At 39.5% G+C, this 27,143-nt stretch overlaps 1 protein-coding gene across 22 annotated transcripts in view; it reads right to left on the bottom strand.

The window, feature by feature from the left end:
• The window catches only part of KYNU (kynureninase), a 60,307-nt gene extending 34,424 nt beyond the window's left edge, over nucleotides 1-25,883 (bottom strand). Inside the window, exons 1-7 of one of the 22 annotated variants that reach the window (XM_084523837.1) lie at nucleotides 25,721-25,867; nucleotides 25,543-25,646; nucleotides 24,675-24,991; nucleotides 18,550-18,739; nucleotides 13,324-13,444; nucleotides 6,443-6,525; nucleotides 884-945 (exon numbers count right to left, since the gene is read on the bottom strand). In XM_084523837.1, coding sequence (XP_084379963.1) covers nucleotides 884-945; nucleotides 6,443-6,525; nucleotides 13,324-13,444; nucleotides 18,550-18,739; nucleotides 24,675-24,710 — 492 coding nt within the window. In that variant the 5' untranslated portion in view covers nucleotides 24,711-24,991; nucleotides 25,543-25,646; nucleotides 25,721-25,867. Of the gene's footprint in view, nucleotides 1-883; nucleotides 946-6,442; nucleotides 6,526-13,323; nucleotides 13,445-17,587; nucleotides 17,796-18,549; nucleotides 18,740-22,707; nucleotides 22,917-22,967; nucleotides 23,072-23,588; nucleotides 23,708-24,674; nucleotides 24,992-25,542 lie in introns of those variants that run through there. The other 21 variants (XM_084523820.1, XM_084523835.1, XM_084523829.1 and 18 more) reach the window with 21 other exon arrangements.
• Nucleotides 25,884-27,143: the final 1,260 nt, after the last annotated feature.

Genomic DNA, 27,143 nt, shown 5'->3' with positions numbered 1-27,143 from the left:
CCTTCTGCAAAGACCTTGTTCTCATCCATTTCAACACCTGTAGGTGAATGGCCTTGCCTACTCATCTCCTGGTGTGGAGGCTGTTGGGCTTGTCACCATGCCAAGAAGAGTAGAAGACTATTTAGGAGCCCTCCTATTCACAACATTGGTGTAGAAGAAGTTAGACCAAGCTCAGCATGGGCTGCTGCTCACATGTGGCACAAGTCTGGCTGCATTGCACCTTATTCAGAGCAAAGTAGCCAGGCTAATTAGCTGCATCCTGCCCTGCCTCGTGTCTTAATTTGAGAAAGGTCAGAGACCTGTTACAGAAGACTAGGCCTTCTTAGGATAGGAAATCTATCTTAGGATAGATTTCTTTTTTTTTTTTTTTTTTTTTGCATGAACCATCTCATATTCATTCTGTTGAACCAAGACTTTGGTAGCACTGGAGAACCATGGACAGTTTTATATAACCATCAAGAGACCTGTTCATAGTGAAATCACATCTAAGGCAACTATTTCATAAAACCAAACAGATTTTTGTGACATTTTGTGGTTATATAAACAGAACTCAAATACCTGTTTTAAATTTATAAGAACTAAACTTCTGTTTCTCAAGCTCTGAAATTTGATGTAGAATCCTTAGTTGAGCAACTATTTAGAAAGTAATGTTAAATAAGGTATCCTCTCTGAAGTCTGACACCTTGTATTGTTCAAGATACAAGTCCCAAGGCTTAAGAAAAGATGTGTTTGTTTGTTTTTTAATAGTGCTTTCTTTGTGAAGTCCCTACAAAACATTTTGATTACATTAACAAATAAAGGAAAGGCATATTTGTTAACACCATTCACAAATGAAGGAAAAACTTGTCAACACAGCATCAAATAAACATTGTAAAAGACATACCATCTGGAGGTGCAAATTAACAGTTAGCCCATTCATTAAGGCTACTTCATGTCTTTGGGCTCCTGAAATAAAGAAAAATATATATACTAGCTGGGATTTTCTTTACAATTTCAAATCTAGTAATGCATTTAGAAAACAAAGGTATGTTTTGAGTTGATGTCTCTCTAAAGACTAGAAAGTAAACTTTTGAGGTGTCACAGTGAAGAAAAAAGATTTCTTGTCTGACTCACTACACCACACTGGCGGGAAAATATTTCTCTTCAGGTCAGCCACAGAAAACAAAAAACAATGAAGTATTTTCATTTCCCAGCAAAGCACTAGCAGATTTATTATCATTAATACCACAGACAAAAATCAGGTCATAAGTCTGTACGTAAAGCAAGCCTCGCAGACTTATTTTTGTCATAAGTTTATATGTAAAGCAAGCAAGAAAACATATTGAGACAATCATCTGTTGTAAGCGGTTACAGTGATGTCAAACTTAACCTCTTCCTCAATAAAACAACTAGCAAAAACGTCCTATGAATATATCAGGCCATTATTAATGTGACAGCTTAGCAAGAAGCCATACCCACGTAGCCCCAGGGAGGGTAATAACAGATGCCTTTTGGCTACAGCTAATCACAGGCAGAGCTAATGGAGTAACAACTAATTGTTGTTATTACAAAGCGTTTAGTAACGAATTCTCAAACCCTTATCAACCACTGGTGAAAGGTTTCAGGCAGGATGAGGGACTGCAAGGCAGGGCAGTCTGCACTGAGATATGGAGAAAAATCAATCCTTATTTCTTTCCATTTTGCCTGATGTCTGTTGCTGAAAAGCAGTAATTCACCCCTGACAAATCAGGGCGTTGAGTCCTCTTCAGCTGGAAGATGGGCTTGTGTGCTGTTGCTGCAGTCACCGCCTGTCAGTGGAATCTGCTGTAGGTGGAAAGAGGTTGTAGCCAGGGAGGGATGAAGTGTGTGCAGGCAGGGAGGGCAGCAGCATCCTTGAGATGTGGAAAGAGGAAAAGAAAGCATGCTGTTGGGGCAAAAAGAGGAAGGGGAGGCACACAAAGGGAGAGGTGTATCCCATATTTCTCCTGTCCTGACCTCAGAGGATACACAAGGCCCCATGCCAACACAAGAAACACTTCCACATTATATCCTATGGAGTGTAGCTTCACTGAGTTACAACTTCACCAGAAAGACATAATTATGGGCTGAACACAATACAAGGAAATGTAGCCCAAAAATGTGGCAATCTGTGAACGTGAAGGGTTTCTTCATAAACCCTTGCCAGGCAGGCCTCCGCTTCTGCCACCGCAGGAAAAGCCAAGAACCACTCTGACTGAGGCATCCGGTGGCCCTTCTTTGTATTGCTGAAATCTATTTAGTATTGGACAAAGATTTGTCAATTGCTGTCAGGGACTCTGAAGGACCTGTCCAGGGGATGTGCCACGAGGGATAAAAAGTATCCTGAATAATTTCCCTCCTTCAGACACTCAGAACTTCATCAAGTTTGTGGGAAGAAGTATAAGTGAACTTAGTTCTTCAGCAGGAAAAATAAGCTCTTCTCCTCGCTTAAACTGCTCTCCTTTGCTTTTTCTTCTCTCTGATAGCATTGTATTTGCAGGCTCCATGCTGCTGGAAGGGGTCACCTTGTGGCTGTTCTATTGCAGATACAGAAGACAGCTAGAGAGTGATTGCAGCTCAAAACAGTGTTATTTGCAGTCTTAATATTTCTATGGAACTCTTGAGGCTGAAAAAAAGGATAGCATCAAGAAATGGTATTGTTCTCATTTCTCCCTCTGCTCCTTCCATGAAATCTGTGGCTTTCACAGCAAATTCTGCATGAGCAATCCTTTGCCCACTGTACTGTTACCATATAAAACAAATGGTTAATCTGTAGATCACTTTTGGCTGCATGCTAGCATCCCAAATTAAATATGACACTACATTTGTCATGTAAGTCTTGGTCTTCCGTAAATTATATATTTATTAAAAGCCTTCCATTATTGAATTTCATGCCCACAAAACAAACCTCATCCGTGTCATTGGAAAACTGTTATCCTTTATAACCTGCACTGTGTTTCAGAAAGCAACCTTTCCATGATCCAATTAACCTATTACAATATTCAAAGACCCAGCACACAGGAGACAATTATGTTTGCTTTCTTTATTTCCTAACTTTATACCGTATCTCCAAGACAGGCTAAAACCTGTATGTTCTGCTTGATAAATCTCCTCTTTAATAAAAGGAAGCAGCATTTGCAAAGTACAACTTCAGAGACTATTATGATTGTGTTAGGCAGACACTACCATCCTTCTCCGTTCTGACTGCACTGATCCATACCAGAATAAGTAAAAAGCATTTTGTAAAGTGATTCAAAAGAGGGCTAAGGGTCCCAGTTCAGAAGAGAGTTTGGTTATTTCAAATGATCCTTATCAAAGTCACTGCAAATCTGCTCAGCACTCAGTCTTCCCTCAACAGGGACCTGTGCACACTGTGGAGCAGCACCCATACAGTTAATCTTGTTCCATCAGGAGGTGATCCTGCCAAGGTTGTAATGTTCTAATAAAGTCTGGTAGGAGCAGCTGAGATTACCAGCACCACGTTGTGCTGCTTGGTGTGAGCGTGGAGAAAAGCTTTGGCCTCCACTGACCTTGATTCTGCATTTCACAACATATTTACTACTGTAACTTTCATTGAACAAGAAAATGTGACTGCATTTAATAAGCAAGGTATTATAGCACTATAAATCATTAAATGGACAGAGATATTTTATAGGCTTTAGCAGACTCCCGAATAAATCTCACCAAATAATTTTTGCTTACTGCTACTTTGAGTGAGAAGTGACAATTCTTCTTCTTCCATAACATATTAAATATTGAATAAAAAGAGTGTAAAATTCTGTTTATACTCTTACATTATAATCACCAAAAAGGGCAATTCAGAATTCACTCAAGTCATGCACACTTGGTATCACACCTTGCTGGAAGACAGTACATAATAAATATCATTTTAGCAAAAACATTTTCCTCACATTTATTCTCTTTCTTTTCACTGTTATATAAATATGAATGCCACTTATTATAAGGCATCTATTATTTGGGAAACATTAATTGGTTTCCCTTCTTAAGGATATTGTCTGTAGATCATGAAAAAAGTTATAAGGGTACTATCTAAATAAAAACCTGCTGCTGTGAGTATCTGAAGACCAGATTTCAGCCCAAAACACATTTTATATTTTAACTAGACTAACCTGAGAAAAGCCTGGAGAACAAAACCCAAACTGATAATATTGACATACCCTTTATTGCTGAGGAAAACAGGACCATGAAAAGCTTTCCACTAAAGCATTTTAAAACTAAAATAGGTTAATTGGTAGGGTGACCTCAGTCATCATTTTCATAGAAAACTAAAATACATGTATCACTTTGAAATGAACAGGGTTGTCAGAAGTTCAGAGTAGTCTAACCCATTTGATAAAAAACTGGTGTCATATGGGATTGGGGAAAGAAAAATAGAGAGGCTGACAAGAAATTCAGTGAAATTTAAGCAAAGTTCTCATTTCCCTCTCCTCACATCCAAAATATTTCTGTAAATATAGAAACAAAACACACTGAAATAATACAGCTTCTGCAGGTCAGATGGTAAAGGGGAAAAGCCTGACTCTCTGCTTTCCACAGTGACATTTAACCTAAAATTGTGGCCAAATGGACAGAGACAGTAGGAAGAGGTCAGTGCCCAGCCCACAGCATTACCCTGTGGGGTGGCAGGTATCACAATCAGACCCATGGCAGACATTCGCTGAAATGTTGCAGTGAAAGGTGATAACAAGGGGTTCATAACTGCCCTCCAGTTAATTAAGTTCAAGGTTTCAAATCCAAAAACCCTTACTATTCATCAAGGCAGTTGTGTGACAAGTCACATTTCTCCACCTGTCCGCATCTTCCCAGTTTTACACCACCAGAACAAAAACATCTACTTGCCAGAAAAGACTGACTAGAGGAAAATCAGCTAATCCCTAAATCAGCTGTGCCCACTATTTTGACAGATTACCTTATATTCTTACATTTTTATATTCTGTGATATGTACCAGATACATGCACTGAGTACCCTTGAACAGGGCAAAAAAGAGCAAAAAAAAAAAAAAAAAAAGCACTTTCTTCACCTCCTGAGGAATACGAGGTATTATGGTAACAAGTTTCAAAATTAGAATCCAGGAAGACAGAAGAACAGAGCTGCATTTTAGGCTTTATTTCATACTGCAAATAGGATCGCTCCACCCAACACAGTGATGCTCAGTGTAGCTACGCTATTTATGTTACATTAATATTTATATTTATATCACAGATAGGCCAAGTATATTTTCCTGTATTTGTTCTGGTCCAATAATAATTTTCTATACTCTACTGGTTAGGAAGCTTCATGGAGAAGTCAGAAAGCTTGCACATGTTCCCTTCATTTGCTTTAGTAGTTAAATTTATAAATAAGCCTGCCATTAAACATTCCTTAATGCCTTTCCTGCTGTTCAGAATCTATTAGCTTTTCTTGAAGGAGAAAACACACACCCTTCTCATTGAACACTTGTCTATAGCTGGAGGAAAAATTACACAAGATAATATCTAATATACAATAGGTCAACATAACTAATATTTTTCCTTACAGAAGGCATAAATGAACAAATGATAACATGGTTTATATGGTCAGTATTGACAGTTACCCTCAAGAGATAAATTGAAACATTGGCCATACCGTACTAGAATCTACTAACCTAGCCTTGACAACAGCTGTAATGGTTGGGAAGAAAAAGGGTCTATTGGAGTCTATGCCAGCAACATTTCTCTTCCCCTTTTAATAGGGAGAAGTCTGAAGGAAATCCCAATGAAAGATTATTTTAGCAACTACGTACAGGTCAAAGCAAGAGGTGATGGAGGAAATTTGCATTCAAACTCAAGCAATTGCTTTTGTGGCTGACAAACTCACCAGGAGAAGTCTCCAGGGCTACATTTCAATCTCCAGTATAACCAGCTGCATTTACTGCCCACATCCTGCAGCATGCAGGCTCCTCAAGGAGTACAGGAGGGTAATGGGAACTTACAAATAGCAGGTCCTGCCCCAATTATCTGCTTCATTGACATAAGCAGTTCTCAAATATGAGGCTGGATTTAGTGATGAAGAATGGAAGAAAAGCAGAAAATGTCTAGGTAGAAATCATTTTTCAAAAGGGAAAGTTCATTGGTTCACTTCCAGGAGTGAGGCTGAGAATCTGTAATGCCAAGTGCCCTTTAAAAGGGTTTCACATGTTAGACCAAGTGGTTTACGATGCTCCAAGAAACCCTTTGCTGCAATTAGTTTTTTGATATGCATATGCTCATATATTATTGCCTACATTTATCTCCTAAATCACTTACAGACTTAAAATGTTATGCCACGTACTAGGCAATCAGAAAAATCACCAACACAAAAAAAAAAAAAGGAATTAAGTTCTGCTTGCAAAGTATCAAGACTTTCCATTTTAAAATAAGTTTGTTTCATTTCTAGAGAAAGGTTTTTCTTGTAGTTCACACCTACCAACCAGATCAGCCATCAGGTCCACGATGCACTCATCTGCCAAAGCCCACGGGCGCTGACCATTGAAATGGCCATGAACACCTCTGAAAGAGAAGAGTCAAGAGATGAAAACAGATGTTGCTCGCTTGGGATCAGTCCTAAGAAATGTAAACTGACTTATATAGCCCACATTTGGAGGAGGAAGACTCACCTAAACTGAGCACATGGCTATTATTATAGCAATTAAGGCTTATATCAAATAACAAATTAAAAACATTTATCAATTTCCCACAGGTTTTCAATTACTGGAAAACTTTTTTGACATCAAAATCCCTCTAGAAATCCCTTAAAGCTAGAGGAGATTTTCCCAAGCCCCTGGCAGCGTCTGAATGGTGCAGGAAGCCCTGGGGAAGGGCAAGCAGGGACAAGGCATGGCCTTGCCCCATGCAGGGTAGCACCCATGAACTCAGCTGCAATCACCCTAGAGTTGCACCTCCTGAATTTCTAGTTGAACATCATCACTGCAGAGGATAATAGTCTTCAACACTGCCTTCCTCCCAGACATATGTATTTCTTGTCCAACAGTTTGTCACCCAAATCTCCTGTCTGAGCTCATCCTTCTGCATAAAGCAGCAGGTATTTCATGTGCATTCAGGGAATCACCTGCCCAAGCAGAGGTGTGCACTAATTTTTATTGCTTTCCCTCTTTCCTGCCAAATTATTCTAGATCTAAGTGTTTAAACCTTTTTGTTTTAACAGAGTGCTTCTTAAAACTTTATTTTGCAAACTGTTTCCATCTGTAGTGGATAATATCAACACCTTAGACATGAATGCACCACTACTCTGGAGAGACAAATGTGCACATTCAGTTCTGGATTACTGGATTAAGTGCTCTGATTTATATTTTTGCTTCAAATGTGACAGAAGTAAACTTCTAAAGTAGCCACCACGCATACAAAAATAAGAAGTAGCAAAGTTTCTTAAACATACTGGATGTAGAGTACAGATTTAAATGCAAATGAAGGCAGATTGAGAAAAGTAATAATGGTGCTAATCCAGGGGAACATCGCTCTGGGCTTGCCATCTCACACTGGATGATTTTCATATTTGCTGAGCACCACAGGGTACCTTTAGAGTCAGAAATGCCAGGCTGCATGTGAACCAAATAGAAAGCTGCTTCAAAAAGGGACTAAGCCAGTAGGAAATTGGGCAGAAATTAAAAAGAGCCCTAGAAACTGTGATGAGAGAAAGAAAAAGAACAAGTAATAAGCCTTTTAAAGAGGAACAAGCCCCCATATTCACTCAGAATAAGACTTCTGGCAGATTAAGACAGAAAAAAGGATGGCATACAAGGCTGACATGCTTTAACTCTCCTATGCTTCAGCCTATTTAGAAGATTTTACCTATCCAACTTTCCTGTCTCAGGCAGAATTTTGTTCTATCTCCCACAAATAACCTGGGTGCCTTTATAGTCAGGCTCTGATTAACTTGTGTATAACACACCTCTTAGAGATAACAGAGGAAGAACCACAGCCCTGAAGAAAATACAAACTGCTGCCAAAAGTGCAATTTGTTTTAACCATTTTATGATTAACCTTGTGAAACACTTTGGTTTTGGAATAGCTACTATTTAGTCCAATAGCTGAAGAACACATGTACAGCTGAGCCTCCTATGGATAAAATACTGTCTTGCTATATTCAACAAGTTTAATCCTCCACTGATGAAGAGGACCGCCTCAATCCTTAATTTGGATAAGGTCACAGTACACCAGCTGACTGCTTTTTTTGAGTTTCAGAATTACTCTCCGATGAGATCTTGAGAGCAGAAAGCAGGCAGTATGAAATTGCACTCATTTACAAGAACATTTCATAGATGAGGAGCAAAGGCAGTAGCTGGGTAGGGGGAGAAAATGCTCTTCATAGCTTCTCCAATCAGGACGTGATGCTGCTGCTTTCCCTAAAGACAGTGGTATGTGTTTCACAAACAGCAAGACATTTATTGGTAATTTCCCTTCTTATCCTTAACTGTAACATAGTGATTAGGGGACTTAGGGATAATGCGGACGGTTAAGGAAAAAAAGATTTTTGGTGACTCCCAGCCCAAGGGGATCTGTTTTTTTCTGAAAGAGGATAGTGAACATAATAAGATGGGAAAAAGAAGTCCTAACTACCTATGGAATTCTCTTTCATTAGCTTTCTCTGATTTTATAGCCATTAGTGTCCTCCTAATGGGAATTTACTGATGAAAGCTGTCTCTACCAAAACACAAAACTAACAAAATTTCAGAATAAATTGCCAAGTTCTCATGAAAACAGATATGAGATTTCAGGCATAAGAATATTTTATTTTGAGAAGAAAACATGAAAAATTAAGTATAGTGAAAGAGGGTAGAGACAGCATTAATTATTATTCATATTATTATTATTACGGCACATCTTACAGCTTGCCTCCCTCTTGATGGCCAATATAAATGCCAAGAGACAAAAATTATTGCAGCTAAAATGGTAGTTAAAGGCATATTCTTGGACCCCTTTTTTTATTTTAATCACATGAAACTCTGTAGCCTTTGCTGATGGCACAATACATCCTATTACACTTAGGTTGTAAAATTCTATGCTCTGCCTCAGAGAATTTATATCTCTGTATATTATGCCACCCCTCTCTCAGCTCTGGTAGGCATTAGGGGTAATAATCTTTAAGGACAACTGCAGTGCTTCTGGCATTCCCCTCAGACACAAGGAGCTTACCTTTCATTTTGTTTCCACTGCACCCTAGATATTGAGAGAGATTTAAATCAAGGCCCTCAAATTAATGGATACAAAACATGGCCCATCAAATCATAAAGCATCATACAAACAGAACTATTTCTTGAACTACTGAGAGAATTTCTTATTCTGCAAATTAATTTTTAGTCAGTTACCATTTTATTTTCAATTTGGCAAGGAATCACAATGCCACATTTTATTTGCTGAGGCCTGGTTGATTTAAAGCTCACTAGGGGAGCTAGAAACACATTTTCTGATATGATCCCAGGTTTCAAAGGAGGTAACAAAAGGGATTTAAATTAATTGCCAGCTTCAGGAATCTTCTGTGCTCATCCAAATCTTGTTCAAGTGGAAATTTCCTCCTTGCTCCTTTGCCAAAAGTGATGCAAGATATTTAAGAAGCCAACACAAACCCTTAACCTTCATAATGGTTTTAAGCAAAAAAAAAAAAAAAAGTAAAAGTAAAAGGAAGACACATCCAAGGAACAAGAACTGCATGGAACAGTAGATTCAAGGCAAAAATAAAAAAACAGGGTAAAGCAGACATTTACAGCTATAACATGCAATCTGCTGAAGTATACAAAGCAGAGACAACTGCAGAAAGTCTGCCTGAGCCCCACCAAGATGCATTCCTGTTTGCAGGGCTGTTATGTTACATCCTACAGGATTAGCTGAGCACATAGAACCAAAAGACACCCTTCTGATGCACTGAAAACAGCCTTTTACTACTGCAGGTGCTATATTGCAAAGCTGTCCTTAGAGTTGGATTTTTTTCTACTCATACCAGAAGGTTGCTACCAGATTGCTTCAATGCTTTGAAGTATATATATTTAGGTTCTAGTCTGAATGCCTTAATTCCCAGTTTATATTTACTACACAAGCATATTAAATAACGTGGTTCCTTTTCTCTCTCCTTTGTTTACCTCATGATACATTCACTGAGAGCAGCTATTTTGCTTTTCAGTCTTCATTTTGCTCAACTAAACAAGCCTAATCCTCAGAACTTCCCCATCACAGGTTCTCCCCTCCCCGGTCACCCTTCCAGCCCTTCAGATGCACGTAGCTGTGCTGCAAGCAGACTGCCTTCTGGTTTCTTAGTGCCACTTTAATGAGTTACTGCAGCGGGCAATGTCTCACACTTCCGAGTATGTTTGCATGCAATAATGATTCTATAAAATACATTAATTGTGTAAACAACTCTGACAGAGAAAGGGGAAAACAAGACACTGCAAAGCATCTACTGGCCTTTATCCAACTAGGCAAGTAACCCAAACCTTTGTCTTTTAGATTTAAAAAAAAAAAAAAAGACTGTTACTGACTTTAGGCTAAGCAGAAAGAAGACAAACCATCTTTTTGCCCCTGTTCAAGAAATCTTGGATTTAGCAGAAATCAAAACAGGAAAAAAGGATGAAGCCTCAAAGGCTCTTTTTAAATCTCCGCTAAGAATGCCAGAGGCTTGAATCTGTAGTCTCTATACATTAACATAAAAGAGAAAACCCAAGGAACATGGCAAGAAAGAATCCCAAAACAGAACAGGTACGCGGTAGTCAGATGTATGAGAAGAAAGCTATAACCCTCCATTTGAACTGTGTATGTGAGGAAGACTGTGATGCTGCGAGAGGGAACACAACAAGAGAAAAACACACATGAAAAGGCCTCTTCCCCTGCAGGCCTTGCTCTAATGAGTTACAGCCATCGGCACCCAGAGCTGGAGCTACAAGCTTCCCTGCCCTTGCCGACAGCTCCCAGATAATCTTCCCTTTCACTCCAGCTATCAGCTATAAGTGGTGAAAACAGCTTAAACTGACAATATAGTGGCTGTTTGAGATGAGTCCCATGACACAACAAACAAATTGGTTTATCGCATTTTCTAAGAGACAGAATCTATATCATTGCTGACTTGAAGGATGTGTCTAATTCATATGCCATTTCTTAGATACTTGCTACTTATTTATCCGAGCCACAGCCACTGAATTCCACACTGCCAACATACAAGGCATCGAACAGGCTCCAGCTGGTAACATCTACCTTCTGCCCTTGGCAACCAGAATAAAAGCAATGATTTGTGCTCCAGCTACCTATTCCTCCACAGCCCCTGGTACCTGATCCTCTCTCTCTGCCCCCATCAGCTTCTTTATACATAAATAACTTCTTTAACTTCTTTACTGAAAGGGTTGTGAGGCATTGGAACAGGCTGCCCAGGGAAGTGGTGGAGTCACCATCCCTGGAAGTCTTCAAAAGACGTTTAGATGTAGAGCTTAGGGATATGGTTTAGTGGGGACTGCTAGCGTTAGGTCAGAGGTGGGACTCGATGATCTTGAGGTCTCTTCCAACCTAGAAATTCTGTGTGATCTGTGTGTGAAATAGCTCTGTTCAAGTTTACCTTGACCTTACCCTGACTGTCTTGGTTGCTTTAGGTACACCTGCAGCTAGCAGGATTTTGTAAATTTTATTTTATTTATTTTAAGCTTTGATATATTTTGTGTAATCTGTTGGGATCTGGGCTGTGTTTTTGGCAAACAGCCCTCCTAGGTTCGCTCACTCTCTTCTGATGGCTAGAAATCATGCTCAGCCCTATTTCCCCCTTGGATACAGCTAGTGAAGGCATGTTTGGTCTACTGGAGAAACATGCTGCTTACCCTTTTCTTTCAACCTTTTTTTTTTTTTATTATTATAATCAGGGATTGGGGTTGAATTATGCTTCACTGTAGCAAAGGCAAACATAAGAATGGAAGCAAACCAATAAAAAGGTACAGTGAGGGAGCTGAAATATGTTTGCTCTCCCAGTGCATCACTAACAGATAAGACTTATCTGACTTTTAGCTTTTGAAAGAACTCAGCTGTTTCCCTGATAAAGTACGATAATCATACAGAAGTGGACAGGGTTGCAATTTTTTCAAATGACTAGAGAAACTGCAGTGCCATGCTGAATGAATAACCAGGAGGAAAGTGTACTTCCCAAAGTTCAAATTCACTCCCATTCATTCTCAACCTTCTTCTCACTTATAAGAAAATAAGCAATAAATAAGAAACAGTAAACCACTTTTATTAACACACAGCATCTATATATTAACAAGTAAAACAGCAGCTACAAAATTTTCACATTTACATCAGGCAGCCTCCATCTACAGCATTTCTCCTGGAACACAGCTGCCCAGCGAGCAGGATTAGCTTTTTCCCTTCTGCCTCCCCATATTTCCTCTGCTTTCTCACCATGAAATCACATAGGTTCCACTCACATCCCGTACCCTGTAATGTATTCATCTTTCCCAGCTCACTCACTCATCTGGGTGTTATTTTCCTTTCCTGCCTTCAGCTCCCTGGTTTCTAGTTATCTTTTTTCTTCTCTGTGCTCCAGCTGCTCAGACAGGTGCTGATACCTCAAAGCACAGACTCTCCATTTAAAAAAAAAAAAAAAAAGTAAGAAAATGCAGACATACAGGGGGAAAAAGCTTCTAAAAAGTCTCTCATTTGAAATGACAATGTCCTTTTCCTATAAGGGACACTACTGAAAGGTATCTCATCCTCCTGGCTCTTGTACTTCAGCTCTGCTCAGCAGAGCTTGTTGCAATCCACACTCAGCTCCTTACAGAGATGTTCCTGATGAGACAGGGATGCTTCTTTCTAAATAAAATGAACTTGTCAGGCATAAACTTGGTTGAAGAAGAGCTGGTAATCTGCCAGCAGCACCACTTGTACTCCATGCCATTTCAGGGGAAGCTGGCCCCACCACAACACCCACAAAGCGGTTAAAATATGAATTAGAAAAATCACAGGGCCTGAAGCTGAATCATGTTCAGCAGCAAGCAGCACTAACCAAGTGAGTTTGTGCATCTTGTGTATAAACACACGCAGCAATTGATGGGGATGGTTAAACTGTGCAAGCCCTCCAGAGGAGGGAAAGCAGAGCTGCCTGGTGCAACACAGGTTATCAAAGCTGGAAGTTTCTCTTTGCCTCTTCTACAGCTCATATCTTCAAAGGAGATTTTAATAGTGCTAGGGAAACACTGAACATGTTTTACTCTTGGGTCGGGATGAGTTTTACACTACTTGAACCATTCTGACGCAGACCCCAAAATAAAACCCAGCTCTCCTCTGAAGCATGGGCAGGCATTTCACACACCATAGCACACTCACGTTCGAGCCCACTTGTCCAGCTCCTCATCCAGGTAAGTTTTTACTCGTTTTGGCTGGAGGCCAAGAGAATTGCCAGCGAAGTATATGCAGCTCTCCTCTCCATTCACCAGTGTCAGGTCAGCTGTGGAGGGAAACCACAGAAACATAAGTGGGCATGAGCACAGGAGGGAATGTACCCACCCAGGGCTGCCTGCTCCAGAGCTCCTCAGGGTGCCATGGGCCCCAGAGGTGCCCCATCCTGACCTTCCTCCCAGGACACCACCCAAGTGACCTCATGAAAAGGGTCTAAGAAGGAATACAATTGTGCAAGCATTTATTTCTGCTGCATTTCTGCAATTCTTGGCCAAGTCCATCTATATCTATTTTAGAACTAATGTGAGTTCAGGCAGCATTAAATCCCCAGGTCTCTGGGGCTGCATGGGAAGAAGCCACTGGCACTGATTTTGTCAGGTTCATAACCAGTGGTAAGTGAAGAGAGAGCATTTCCCTGACCAGACCACTTTTCTTCCATCATCAATATATTCCTACTTCAGGTCATGAAACTACTTGAATTGTGCATTTAATAAAAGCTAAGACGAGGTAAATCTGTTTCTTTCATGTAAGATCTACCTGCATGATTAAACTGCTATTTAGAAAAATGTAGTCATTGCACAGAATATTTTAAGACAGTCTCAAAAGTTCTCGTCTCGTCAGCATATATTGTGGGCTGTACTTCATGTCATCATCTGAGGAGGAGGAAATCTATGTTGACAAATCCTTTCAATGATTAGGAGAAAAGCAAGGCACTGGAAATTTATAAATAATAGCTCTAGTGAGGTTCTGAACAATCTAATTACCCCGTGTCATCATCTATCAATCCAAACACTGCCTTTTCCTATTATTTCTCATGTTTGAGAATCTTGGAGGGACAAATGATGGTGACCTTCTAGTCGTAGTAAGTAATTTGCATTCATCTACACATGTACTTACAAAACCCTAAAAGCTAACATTACATGTATTTTTTGTAAACATAACTGATATCTCAGATCAGATGAATGAATATCTTAATATACATGCTAGGATCAAATAAGATTGCATTTCTGTCAGAAAAATGTTATGTTAGAGCTGCAGAAAAATAGATTAGATGCCTGGAAGAGGTGTCTTACTCAAACAATTACCAACATCATTGAACTTCACGAGAAACACATTTTTCAGAAGTATAGACAACTTAGGTAATTTCTTAATTAAAGCTTTAGAAGCTTTTAAAAAGCATAAGTCAGAGAGTAATTTCAGTCTAATCTGTATAACAGATACTATGTCTGTTTTTCATCCAGGTTTTAATATGAATGAAAGCAGAGAGGTATAAATATTATTCATGCTCCTAAATTGGTTCTATTAAGAGTTCTTTCCCTATCAAGAAAGGCAACAATACTGTCTCATTGGGAATACAGAGAAGGATCTTTGCTCAAGAATTCAGAGCTCTAAATCTCACTAACACTCTTTATATTCCAAGCAAGCATTAAATAAAGGTAAGGAATTATAAGTCTTTTCTTGCACCACAGTCCTCTCCAGATAACACCTCTTGGGTCACTGTAGAAGAAGGCCAGCATTATTTAAAAAAAAAAAAAAATGCATTTTCCTACTTTTACATCTGTTAGTTTGGATTTTTATATTTATTTTTTTTTTGACATACTATCAACTCTGTACCAGACTGTACTCTTTTTTTTTTTTCCACAAAAGGATGCTTATTTCCTCCTCTATGACATTCATTAAAAGACTCATTTTGGACCACTGCTGCTTCTCAAGTGCCACACCCCACCCCCTCCAGCACCTTCATAATTTCACTTTCTCTTGACCAGCATTTCAATGGGTTTCAGAACTTCTACTGTCATTATGTTACTTTATTTATTTTTAAGCAATCATGCATTCATATTAAGATTAGTTATCTTCCCTCAATCTACCCTTGTTTCTCAAGAAATTAGCCATTTTTATTTCTGGTGGAGCTATGGTTGACATATGAGATACACAATTTTCAAATAAACACAAGTACGATTGATGAAATAAAGGCTAGCACACAACAAACAGAAGATAATTAGTGAAATGTGTCCTTAAAGTATGTTGTCAGAAATATTCAGTCCAAAAATGGAAAACCATGTTTTCATTAACCAGAAAGTAAGAACTAAATCTGCTTATACATTTTCTGAATCCTATCCTGTAGGGAGGGCTGAAAAATCACCTCTTCCACACCTCCCTATTCCATTCTTACTTCCAAGTCCTCCAAACAAAGAGCCAGATTTACAGGATTTACCCTATCTCTTCAGGGAAGCACAGTTCAACACTTGCACCCTGGGACATCTTTTTAGTCCCAAGAAACCCAAATGATACTCAATTCGTTTACAAGATGACAAAATGCAAGCCACAGCCTTAATGAGATTGGTGATTTGGCACCTGACTGCAATCCAGTCATTCCTACCTCCTTCCCCATGCAAGAAAAAGCATTAAAGAGACTTAGTTATTGGTTCTCTGAGCTGACGTGAATGTTTCCATAGATGTCCTTTTGTCATCTTTCCCTATTTGAGCCTGAGGGACAAGCCAGAGGTGAGCACCCATAAAAACACCAGGATTTGCCAGGGAGTTAGTCTACTGGTTGTTTCTCCCTGATTGATGTAACAAACAGTATGCACAAAGTATGCACAACCTTGACAGTTGATAAAAAATATTTAGAAAGTCATAATAGTTTAATTTTAATGTACATAATCTTGCATGTTCTCCTATGGATGATTCTTGTAAGGCTTCATTTTAAAGACCCATTGTAGCATTCTATGTAAATATATAAAGAATATTTGATGTCTAATCTCTGTAATGACATTTATCTTAAGCATGTTATCTAGGATCTGTTCCTGTGCTAAGATAAATGTGATGAGAGATCTCTCTACTCTATAGACACACAATGTAAATATACATATTTTCACACCCCTGCTGTTTTTCAGCAGGGAAGTTGTTCCTATTGACAACTGAAGTAATGAAAACGGAGACTGGGAAAAAAAAGAAGAAGAAAAACTGTCAATTTGGGAACCCAAGAACGATGGGTTCTCTATGCTGTTCAACTGGAACTACTCAATAGGCTGCTGATCTTCGCTAGAACACATCTGCAGTCTCAGGTCTACGTATTACAGTAACTGGGGTAAGAAATAGTCTTTTGGTCTGAATATTATTGTAATTGAAAAGCAATTATCATGGAGGTTGGAATGGATGCAACAAACACTGTCATAAAGTATCAAAACCTCTATGCACATCTCAGAAGAAAGATCCTTTAATTTGAAGCTGCTGTGACACTACACTGGCGAGTGACTTTCCATAATCTTGAGACTTACAACGTGTTGCAGTCAAGGACATAGCTGCAGTTCAGATGCCTTTGTTGAGCCAGACTGTAACAGAGCAGCCAGAACACGCTTAGTGGCATGAGAACCACTCAAACTGCCTTCTAGCATTTTCCAGGTCAGGAGGGACATAAGATCCTGTGTCTACACTGCACTGGAGATCATGCTCCAGAAGCACAGTGGCAGCTGAAGTGGTATGAGCTTGGGTATGATTATTCTGTACTCATATCAAACTTAGCACAGAGTTTGTGAAACCTTCTTAATCCAGCTGGTAAAAAACCCATCTTGGCAGACAGGCCGAGAGCACCTACTTCATGTAGGGAAAGCATCTAGTTTAAATATTTGTAAAGTGCCCAGCTCTGCTCTGAATAATATAAATAGCAGAACTCAATGATTTAAACATGGAGACAGATAAGCCAATACCACCAGTACATAGAGAGCTATGATTTATCACCCCTCTATCCTAAAGACATGAACAGACTGCATTCCCAGTGTTCATCATTGCCTTCAGCATCTCCATGCAAGACAAAGATACTTTTCTGAAAATGTCCAGGAATTCAGACAATTGACACTGTTTTCTATCACAGATCTTTTTCCAAAATAACTTGGTGAATAGAACTGTAATTTTTCAAGTTCCATAAGTACCATCTTTTTTCAGAAAAAATAAGCTGCTTCTATTAGAAAAAATATTTTGCAAGAAAGTTATATTTTTTCCTTATTTTTGATAGAAGCTTTCTGTCAACATGGAAAAAGAGGAGAGCAATTATGCCTATGGATGTTTACCACATAAGGAAATGTCATTTCTACAGACAGGCATGGTTTTACTCCCCATGCGTTCAACACAGGAGCTAAAAATAAATCCAGATGGTACTTGGGAAGCAGAGCTGAGCCTAGGACCACGTTACCTTTGGAGGTAGATGCTTCCACCAGGTTTCCCTGGTTTGGGCCAGACACAGCAGCAGCGGGTACAAAAGCCAGCAGAAACATCTCCCAGCACAGCACCAGGTCACACAAACGTGGAAATGTTTTGTACTTTCTCTGTGCCAGGACTACTGATGTGAAGCAAAATCTTCCCTCTTGGCTTGCACCTGCTGCTCAGCTCACTGAACACCAGGTCCTCTCAGTTACCTGATCAAAGGTACCCCTGCTCCCACACCCAGGTTCCTCAGAATGACCTACACACCAGGGATGAGTCAAAAAAAACATAGGGGATACTTCACATGGCTACAGTGAAGCAAGTACAGTTATCTTATCTATTTGTAGGCAATTCATGAGGAAAGTCAGAAAGCAATCTTCAAATAAAGGTTTCATTATGAATTATTTACTCAGATCAATTATTTGTTCTAAGGCACAGTCTTCCATTTGGCCTCAGGAAGAAAATCATCTCAACTACCAGCAATAAGGCATAAATGTTAATATAATATATGTACCATCTCTTTCATTAACTAAAATAATTGTAACTAGATAGATAATACCAAACTATATTATAGTTCAGCACAGTTGCTTCCTTGGTATAAGTTGTAAGCGACATTGCCGTTTCAAACCATTAGATAGAAATGCTTCTGCCTATAATTTTCAATCAGTCACTATATTGTTCAAAGCAGCTGACTGACAGCATAAGCACCATGCAAGTACTGTATCCTCACATTTTATTCAGGAAGGGAATGAGAGCATAAAGCTTTTGGTACTAGAATAAGTTGATGGATTGATTTAGTAACACCAGGGACGTACTGTGCTCAGATATGACTGCAATTGCTCAATTATCTCATAAGTGACAATGATTTCCAATGATTTGTGATAAACATATGCAGAAGATGAGAACCTCTCCCCCTCCCCCACACCATTGCACTGTAATTATAATTCTCACTTGGAGGCAGATCCTTGACTTTTGGGATGCAGAAGCATTCACGAAGATGCTTTAACTCATCTTCTTCATCTAAGTGAAAAGCCAGTTTCTTGTCTGCTGGACTGCATCCTAGCTGCGAGGCAGTTTGTTCTAAAATGGTTGCTGGTAGCACAGGGGAAGATGGATCCATTTTCAGGTCATTCAATTTCACCTTAAAATGAGAAGTGCCACAGTTTAACTTCCACAGCATGCATATTCACGAGTGGCTGATAGTCGCTAAAGCTGCTTCACTCAAGACCCCACATTTTCTTCATTTAAAGCTTTTAAGAAGTGAAGTATTTGAACAGAACAGTAAAACTGATCAAGTTAAGTGAATACATAGCAACGTATCACTGTAACCAAAGTGCCCCCCACTCCCCAGTATATTGCTTTTCCCTTTCAGAGCCATATCAGCAGCCTCTCAGTTCTCCCACCAGACCAAACACCAAAGCATCATTCACCATTTCACGTTCTCAAAGGCAGAGGCAGCACTGTTCCTACAGTCTGTGCTCCTGAAGCTAGCAGGTGCACTACTATACTGAAAGTTGCTTCCAACCTCTTGCAGCTTTTCATCCTTACCAAGTAGTACGGGCTATTTGTGCTCACATATGGGGGTAGAGCAGGGAGGATACAGATGGCAAAGGCATCCTTAGAAACGTAGCTTTCAAGAGCAAGATTTTAAAATATTTTAAGTCTAGCCACACCAGGTATCCTGGGCTTTTAGCTCCCTCATTCCCAGAAAGGGGGAAAGCCCAAGTCAAGCTGCAAGCACAAACTATACTTTCTAGAAGAATACCCCCAAAATAACTTCAAAGTTTACAAGCTCATTAATCCTTGTAAAAAAAACTTAGTTCTGTGAGTATAATGCTCAGAGACTGTGTTAAAGATAACATTTGTGCATTGGCTAGACAGATCTATTGGCATAGAAAACAAAGCACGTATCCTGCACTTCAGGGCCTAGCTTTGCCAGCGCTGTCTGCCACATTCTGTTACAGAAGACAGCCAGGAGGCTTGTTGAGGTGCTTGGAGCCTTCCCCAACTTAGAAAACTCTGCATTTAGACCACACAAGAGTCAACAACTTTGCAACATCCCCAAGAGTTTTGGGGGAACAGAAAAACCTTAACGGATAGGCAGAAACAGGGGAGAGAAGTAGACAATATATGACACACGGCCACCAGAAAAACAGAGTGAGGGGGAAAAGCAAAATCCTAAGCAGATCTCTTCTACAAGTACCAGCTCTTTCCTTAAAGCTAATAGTATATTACACAGAGATATCCAGAAACAAGCTGTTGAGAGAACAGATAGTTACATGGGTTGTAGCCAGATGAGTAATTAATTAACACAATTAATTAATTAACACAACATAGCTTTTTTTTTTTGTGAAAAAAAGAGAATGTCATTGGAATGGTACATCCTAAGTTATAGATATCATGAAGAAAACTTATGATCCATTTTTCTATTTTTTTTTCCAGTACAAATACCTAAATGTAAATTAGTTTTTTAATCAAGTTTTTATGCCAGCCCCTGAAGACCATACAGAGGAGCTTCATCGCCACATAGAGGAAGGATAACAGTTGGTATTTCAATATAACCCCCTATATAGAACAGCCTCATTAGTGCCAATTAATCCAAACCTCTTTATACTCTAGCCAAATGGCCAGCATGCTGCTGGTTACCTGGTTTAATTTGCTATCATTTAATTTTTATGCTCAGAACATTTTCCCCCCCTCCTCCAGACTGGGTATCTTAGACAACATCTACTGCACTCCCTCACCCCCAAACCCAGGGAAAAAAAGTGCCAGCAGACCTCTTTCCAGCAGCAGCTTTTATTTTGCTAACATTCAGCTTCTCCTGGGAGGTTTTGTAGATGCATTATTTTTGTACTGTCTCCATGTGGGTTGAAACATTGTATTATCGTGTAAAATTATAAATTTGAAGAAGCTATAGACTGCCAGTAAACTAGGGCTTATTTTCAGGCAATAAAAGAATGAGCACTTGGAAGGTAAAACTCATTTTTGTTTCCAAAAGCTTATTCCTTTTATCTACAACACTATCACAGGTGCCCTAATCCCAGTCATTATCAAAGCCTGTCCAGTACACACTCACATAATCAAGATATAGTTCTCTTTTGTCTAATGAATATTTAATTATGGAGGAAAATCCTTGGAGAAAGGGCTGAAAATCAGGTTTTCCTGACTGTCTCATTCCAGATAAAAGGACCATGCAGTAGGCTGTAGTATTCCCTACAGTCAGGCTCCTTCCCTCTCACATTAGTGCCTGGGTTTAATGTGCCCCAGGGACATAGCTCCTGAACTGAGGGAACAGGTCTTTTAATTTCTCTAAATGGATGACTCAGTTGAGGCTCTCCTCCAAGCACATCAGCATTAGATAACCTCAGCAGGGAGCTGAATATCACCAAGCAGGTCCACATGGCATATCACCATCGCCTATGTCCTCTTGTGGACAAATAAGGCCTAGGAGCTTCCAACAGCGAGACCCTGGGGCCCACACAGGCAATGCCAGCCAATTCCCTCACCATGTATGACCAGCAGATGGATGATAAGGGTGCTTGAAGGACAGTTTGGCTTTACACACCAGTTCCCCCTCATCTGGGCTGCAGGTTCTTTGATTTTACATTATGTTAAGACAGTGCAGCATCCTACCATTTATCTCTCTCATCCCCATTTCTCAGTAAGGACACACAGTTATTACAGTGGATTAATGGCTATCATATTCCAGGTCACCCACTGACCCGAATGGAAAGCATAGATGGGTTGTTTCCATTTGAGGCCTGACCCAAAACTGACTGAAGTCAATAGGCGTCTCTTCATTACAAAGAAATTTCTGCATCAGGCTTCTGGTTGCCTGTCACTGCTGTAGTTCACTGCATCTGATCAATGAGTTTTGTTTATTGTGATTCTTACTTATATTAAATTTTGACAGCAAGTATAATATTAAATACAAAAAACTAGAAACTAAAAATGATTAAGTGCTCAGAGGTACCTGATTTAATACAAACATTATGAAATAAGATAAAACTACTAAAATAAAATCAATCAAAATCCTATTGAGGAATGAAATCCCAGAGATCAAATTCTGAGAACAGAATAAGAAAGCACTTTTGTCCTTCAAATGGGAATTATGCTTCATAGAAAAAAAAACTTTTTTTTTGATAGCTGGCTTTATGACATTTTCTAATTGCCGGAGAATAGAGCCCCATGTAGTTATTTCACAATAATTCTTGAGTTATTTTCTACATTCAGATAACATTTATACAAGTACAATACAGCTTTATTCCATCCAATTATCTTAATTTGACTGAAAACTATATTCTGTATCCTCTTCAAATTAAAATTCAAACCCCTTAATGCAAAGTGATCTTCCTGCTTTGATAAACATGGTTCCGTATGAAGATATTTTCATACAGCTTGCAGTAAAAATAAACAATGCTAGGAGAAACACCTTGCCTCCACCACCTATCTCTAGAGGAAAAAAAAAAAAAAAGCATCTAGGAATTTTCTTCCTTTCCTAGAAATTTCCTGGCACTTTCATCTTAATAGATATAGATGACATGAAGTCAGCTTTTCCCCCCTTTCCATTGACTGTTCTTTTGATATCTCTGTTTTCCCTACCACAGAATTTAAGTCTCCTACAATCTGTTTTTCTTTTTGTTCCCAACAAATTCCTGAAGGTCTCTTCTCTCATTTGTTTCCTATTCCTGCCCCCAAGGGGCTCTATCTTATTCCTTAGCAGTCTCCCCACTTGGTATCTGCAATGATTCAATGTAAAAAGAACTCAGTGACTGTTGGCAATATTTAATTTTCAACAAAGAACATACACAGTGAAAATTAAGAAAACATTATTACATATTGTATCAGCACAGATATCAGCATATTTCATCTATTGTTTAAAGCCACAGAAGGAAACAGATAAACCATAAAAGACAATGGATGGGAAAGTCAGACAAATGAAGTGAATGTCTGGGTGACTACTTCTGTTTTGTCCTTTATGCATAATTTACCAACTAATAGAAAAAAGTGTGAATAGTAACAAGCCATGTTATCAGACTTACACACGAATGTCCATTAGGCTTAAGAATAATCTCTTATTTTTAGATTCATTAAAATATTTTTACTTACTCTCTGCCTATAATTGTATTTTGATGCCTTCACTAAAAGAATATAAAGTCCCCTTGCCCCCTATAAGCTCTTCAAGCATTCCAGGATTTTACTCACAGTCTTCCTACCCAACACAGTGCTGACAGGGGCATACAATGAATCCCTACTTAAAAGCCGTATCAAATTCTCAGAGAAAGTTTATCATGAAAATAGCAGGTCCTGCACTTTCTGTCCTCCAATAGCTGTTCACCAGATTGCTAAACAAGGCTCAGCCCACAGACCTTTGACATTTTCAGGTGACCGTACAGATGAACTCTTTGGAAAATTGGAGTCATGCACATACGTGAGCACACAAGTTTGCAGTATAGGTCCACGTTGTCAAAATACACCCACTGAAAGCACCAATAGCGTTGTGGACAGAAGCTGTTTTAAACACAAAGAAAAATCTACAGCTGTGAGTGGTGCATAAGGGATGATCCTCCCTCTCATCTTCACACAAAGCAAACTGCTTTTGTGAATACAGAATTGCAGAAGGAAGTTCCTGAGAAACACAGCCCAGAGCAACACACATTCTGGATTACTTCAGGTTAAACACACTTCAATAGATTTGTTTAAATTACAGAACTGTAGAGGAAAAAAAAAAAAAAAAAAAACAAAAACAAAAACTAAATGCTCATAGCAACAACAGACACACAGCAGCAAACACAACAGTATAATTAAATAAGTTACACAGAGGAGTGTCACAGCTGCAGCAAGGGAATGCGACAGAGGAATTATAATAAACTCAGTTACTTAGAGCAATTTAGGCACATATTGACCTTAACATCCAGAAGTGATTCAATGTTACAAGCAATTTTACATATAAAACTCATCTTTTCCCCTCCACAGTGAAGTCACATTACCCCGTGTTTGGCAGCCGTTCATGTGAGAGGATGAGGAAACCCTTGCGCAAATGCTGGGCTTTGCATTAAGGAGCAGCCACCATCACGTGCCTGCACTGCCAGACTCTGACCCCAGCATAGACTGAACACATGACCTCAGAGTTAACTGAAAACCAGGTAGGGGTGGGGATTTATAAATTCCCCCCCACCCCCCCTCTTTGTCACCATAGCAAAGTTAAAAAACTGATCTTTATCTTTGTCACATACAGGAACAAGAACGGAGCCACAAACAATTATAGCAAAAGTGGTTTTAAACCAAGCTCTTTTGCTTTATTGAAGGAGCAGATCACAGCATAACAGCCAGAACTCAGCAAAATGAGCAAGCACATGGCAGTGGGAGCAATGGGCATATTTACATGGTGTGGAAAATAGAGGAATTAGAGGTGAAATTATAGATGAGTAGCTTATATCCATCTTTGATCTCCTATAAAAATAATCTCAAACTACCCAGACATTCGTATGTTAGCTCAGCCCCCACTCCTTGCACTTGAGCTATACCCATTCTTACAAATAACAAGAGCATAGTCACCTGGAACTAACAAACTTTCTTCCTTTTTGTCTTATTCAGCCTTTGAAGTTCTCAAAAAAAAAAAAAAAAAAAAAAACAAACAGCAAGGATAGATAAAGGGGGCAAGGAAGTCAGTTGTATCTCAAAATTACATTGTTAATTTCCAACTCCAGTCTCATGTTCTGTGCACATAAGCCTGCACTAACACTGGCTTATTATCTGAATTTCCATTTGCAGTACACACCCCTATATTTGACACCACTGAACAGAAACATATCATCATTTCCAGAAAAAAAAAAAAAGGCACTTTAATATTAGCCCCAGATAAAGCTAGCCTCAATCCATCAGTTCTTACAGTATCATTACTCTGTTTTTCACTGTCACATGAAATTTTGGACTTGCTACTACCTGTAGTGCACCAGAAAGGACTGAAACTGCTGCTCAAGAGGCTTTGTACCACAGGAATTTGGTCGAAGATAGAAATAGGATGTAGGGGCACTTCACCTATTGAGGCAAGAGGAATCCAATATCATACTCACCCGAGAAGCGTATTTGTGTCTTGCTTTGTTGGCCATTTAGGTTAAACCAAGGTAAAACACAACCTAGCTTTTCAGCATGTCCTTGGAAATAGAGTGCAAGCTTTCCCATCGCATTTTCCTTTGAAAAAATATCTTGATTTTTACCCTTGATTGTCAGTAGCAGCAGAAAAACAGCTGTGCTGGCAGAGGCTGACTATGTTTTTGTGGACTTTCATGATGGGAGGAATATTGACCCCTTCTTCCCAGCTGTTCCTCTCTACTCTTCAAACAGGATGAAAGAAAAGCACAGACAAAAACCTTTGCCCTTCAATTCACGACTCAAAAAAAAAAAAAAAAAAAAATCAGTAAATCTGTCACCTTGTGTTTTTTTTGTTTTATGAAGTTTCAGAACTAATGGAATGGTCTGTCCTCCCATACCCCCACTCTCCCAGAGTAGTGACCAGAAGGCAGGCAGAGAAGAAACCACCACAAGCCAGAGCAAGAGCAATGTGCAAAAGAATGAGGCCATGCAAGGTGTCTAAGGTCACAGTGTGCACTAGGAAAGAAGGTGGAAGATGTCAGGGAGAGCAGTCCCACCACCAGCCTCTCAAAGATGCTGTTGGGCAAACAACAGGAAGGCAGTAACATTTGACACCTGCATTAAATTTATCTGTTACCCTGGAAAAACTTAGAGTTTCTTCTCAAAACCATAAATAAGCAAGGGTGCCCTGAAGCTCACCCATCCCACTACAGACTAGCAGCCATTACACTTAGCCCATCAGGTCAGCAAGGCTCATGTTGGTGCTGCTAGGCCACAGCACTCCTGCTGTTAAGAGAATAAAACAACCCAAAAAAGGATCCCTTTTAACAGAAAAAAAGCCGGTCTTACAAGGTTCCTTCAGCAGGAACCACAGTTTCCACAGCGAGAACAGGAACAAGAAGACAAGGAGGTGCCCCAGTAGACCACACTATACTGCTCAGTTTAGCACACAGCTGCTGAGAAAAAACTGTCATCATGAAACCAGCCCCACAACTATTTTTTAAGGCATGCTATCTGCCCCTCTTACTTTAGGTTAGCATGATACATCCCGCCTCAAGTCTAACAGCAACAACCTGTATAACCAACAGCACAAAACCTTCACTCTCCTGCATGCTGAGCTTGGTTCACCAACTCTCTGACCACTTTTGCTTTCTCTCTACCCTCATCAACACTGCTGCTCTGCCTGAAAAGCTGATCTTTTAGGTCAGGCCACATTTATAGCCTGCTTGATCAGGATGGCCTACACCTGCTCTCATTTGCTGTTTTCTCCTCCCTCCTAGGCCCCAAAGTGTTGTGTTTCCCTTCTTTAAGCAATCCACAGTGAATACGTTCATTTGACCTACTGGGAGCAGTTGTGTGACGTTGATTTTGTCTGGTTAAGTCTGAAAAAAGTTCTCCATGTCCATTTAAGTTCAGTTTACAGAGAGCTAACTCTCTGTAACTGTTGTACTGTTTTTTGTTTGTTTGTTTGTTTGTTTTGTTGATGTTGTTGTTTGTTTTTCTTTCTTTTTTTTTTTTCTTTGTGTGTGTTGTTTTTATTTTGTGTTTGTGGTTTTCTTTTATTTCATCTTTTTCAGCATATTTAGTAGTGAAATTCTAAATTGTTTGCTGCGTTTTGGGTGGCCAAAGTGAGCTCCTGAAATCTTCTTGCATGTCTTATGTATATTTCCCATATTTCCTGTCCATTTGGACTGTTAGGCACACCTCCAAAAATACATAAGGATTTTTCCCTGTTAGGTCACCTGCTCCTAATAATGTTTTTCTTCATACTCTGTATCAATTATCATTTTTACTTATTTCTGAGTCTTTGAACATAGTATTTATCATTTAAAATCTATTTTTTAAAGTGGACTCTCTCTGGAGAAAAAAAAAAAAAAAAAAAAAAATTATTTACTTTACTGTGGTAACATCTAGGGAAAAATATTCCACCACTGCACTAGTAATAGTAATACCCAGAGATGGACAATCAGAGTTAAGTGATTTACACATAAAGAAAAACAAGAACAGCAACCCCCCCTGGCTTTGATATCTCCACCGTAGCTGCCACAGTGAGAGAACATACTTTGAATAAATGGAACTTCCACGTATCTTTCTGAGTTAGCCGCTACTAATAAAAGTGTCTGTACTGCTGATGTCTTCACCACATTTCCAAGCAGAACGCACACTCACAGATGTTTTAAAAGCCTGTTGCTGTAAGGAATGGTTTATTACTGTCTATCTTAACGTTTTGTAAGAGATAAGCACTTTTCCCCCCTCTTGTCAAATATTTGGTGTTAATGTTTGCTTTGGGCAGCAGGGGCTGTCCAAGTCATTCCTACCGAAGGCAGGGACAGGAGGGGGGGCTGCTGTCAGCCTTTCCCAAGGGGACAGCAGGTTGGCACCAAAGGGGGCATCTGAGAGACTGAAAGGAGACCAGGGCACCTGGCACCCACTCTTCTCATGGCAGGTGG

Source organism: Aythya ferina, assembly GCF_964211825.1.
Source record: "Aythya ferina genome assembly, chromosome: 6".
In the NCBI taxonomy this organism is placed as follows: domain Eukaryota; kingdom Metazoa; phylum Chordata; class Aves; order Anseriformes; family Anatidae; genus Aythya; species Aythya ferina.
Note: the sequence above shows the minus strand (reverse complement) of the source record. Positions and strands in the feature narration are given on the sequence as shown.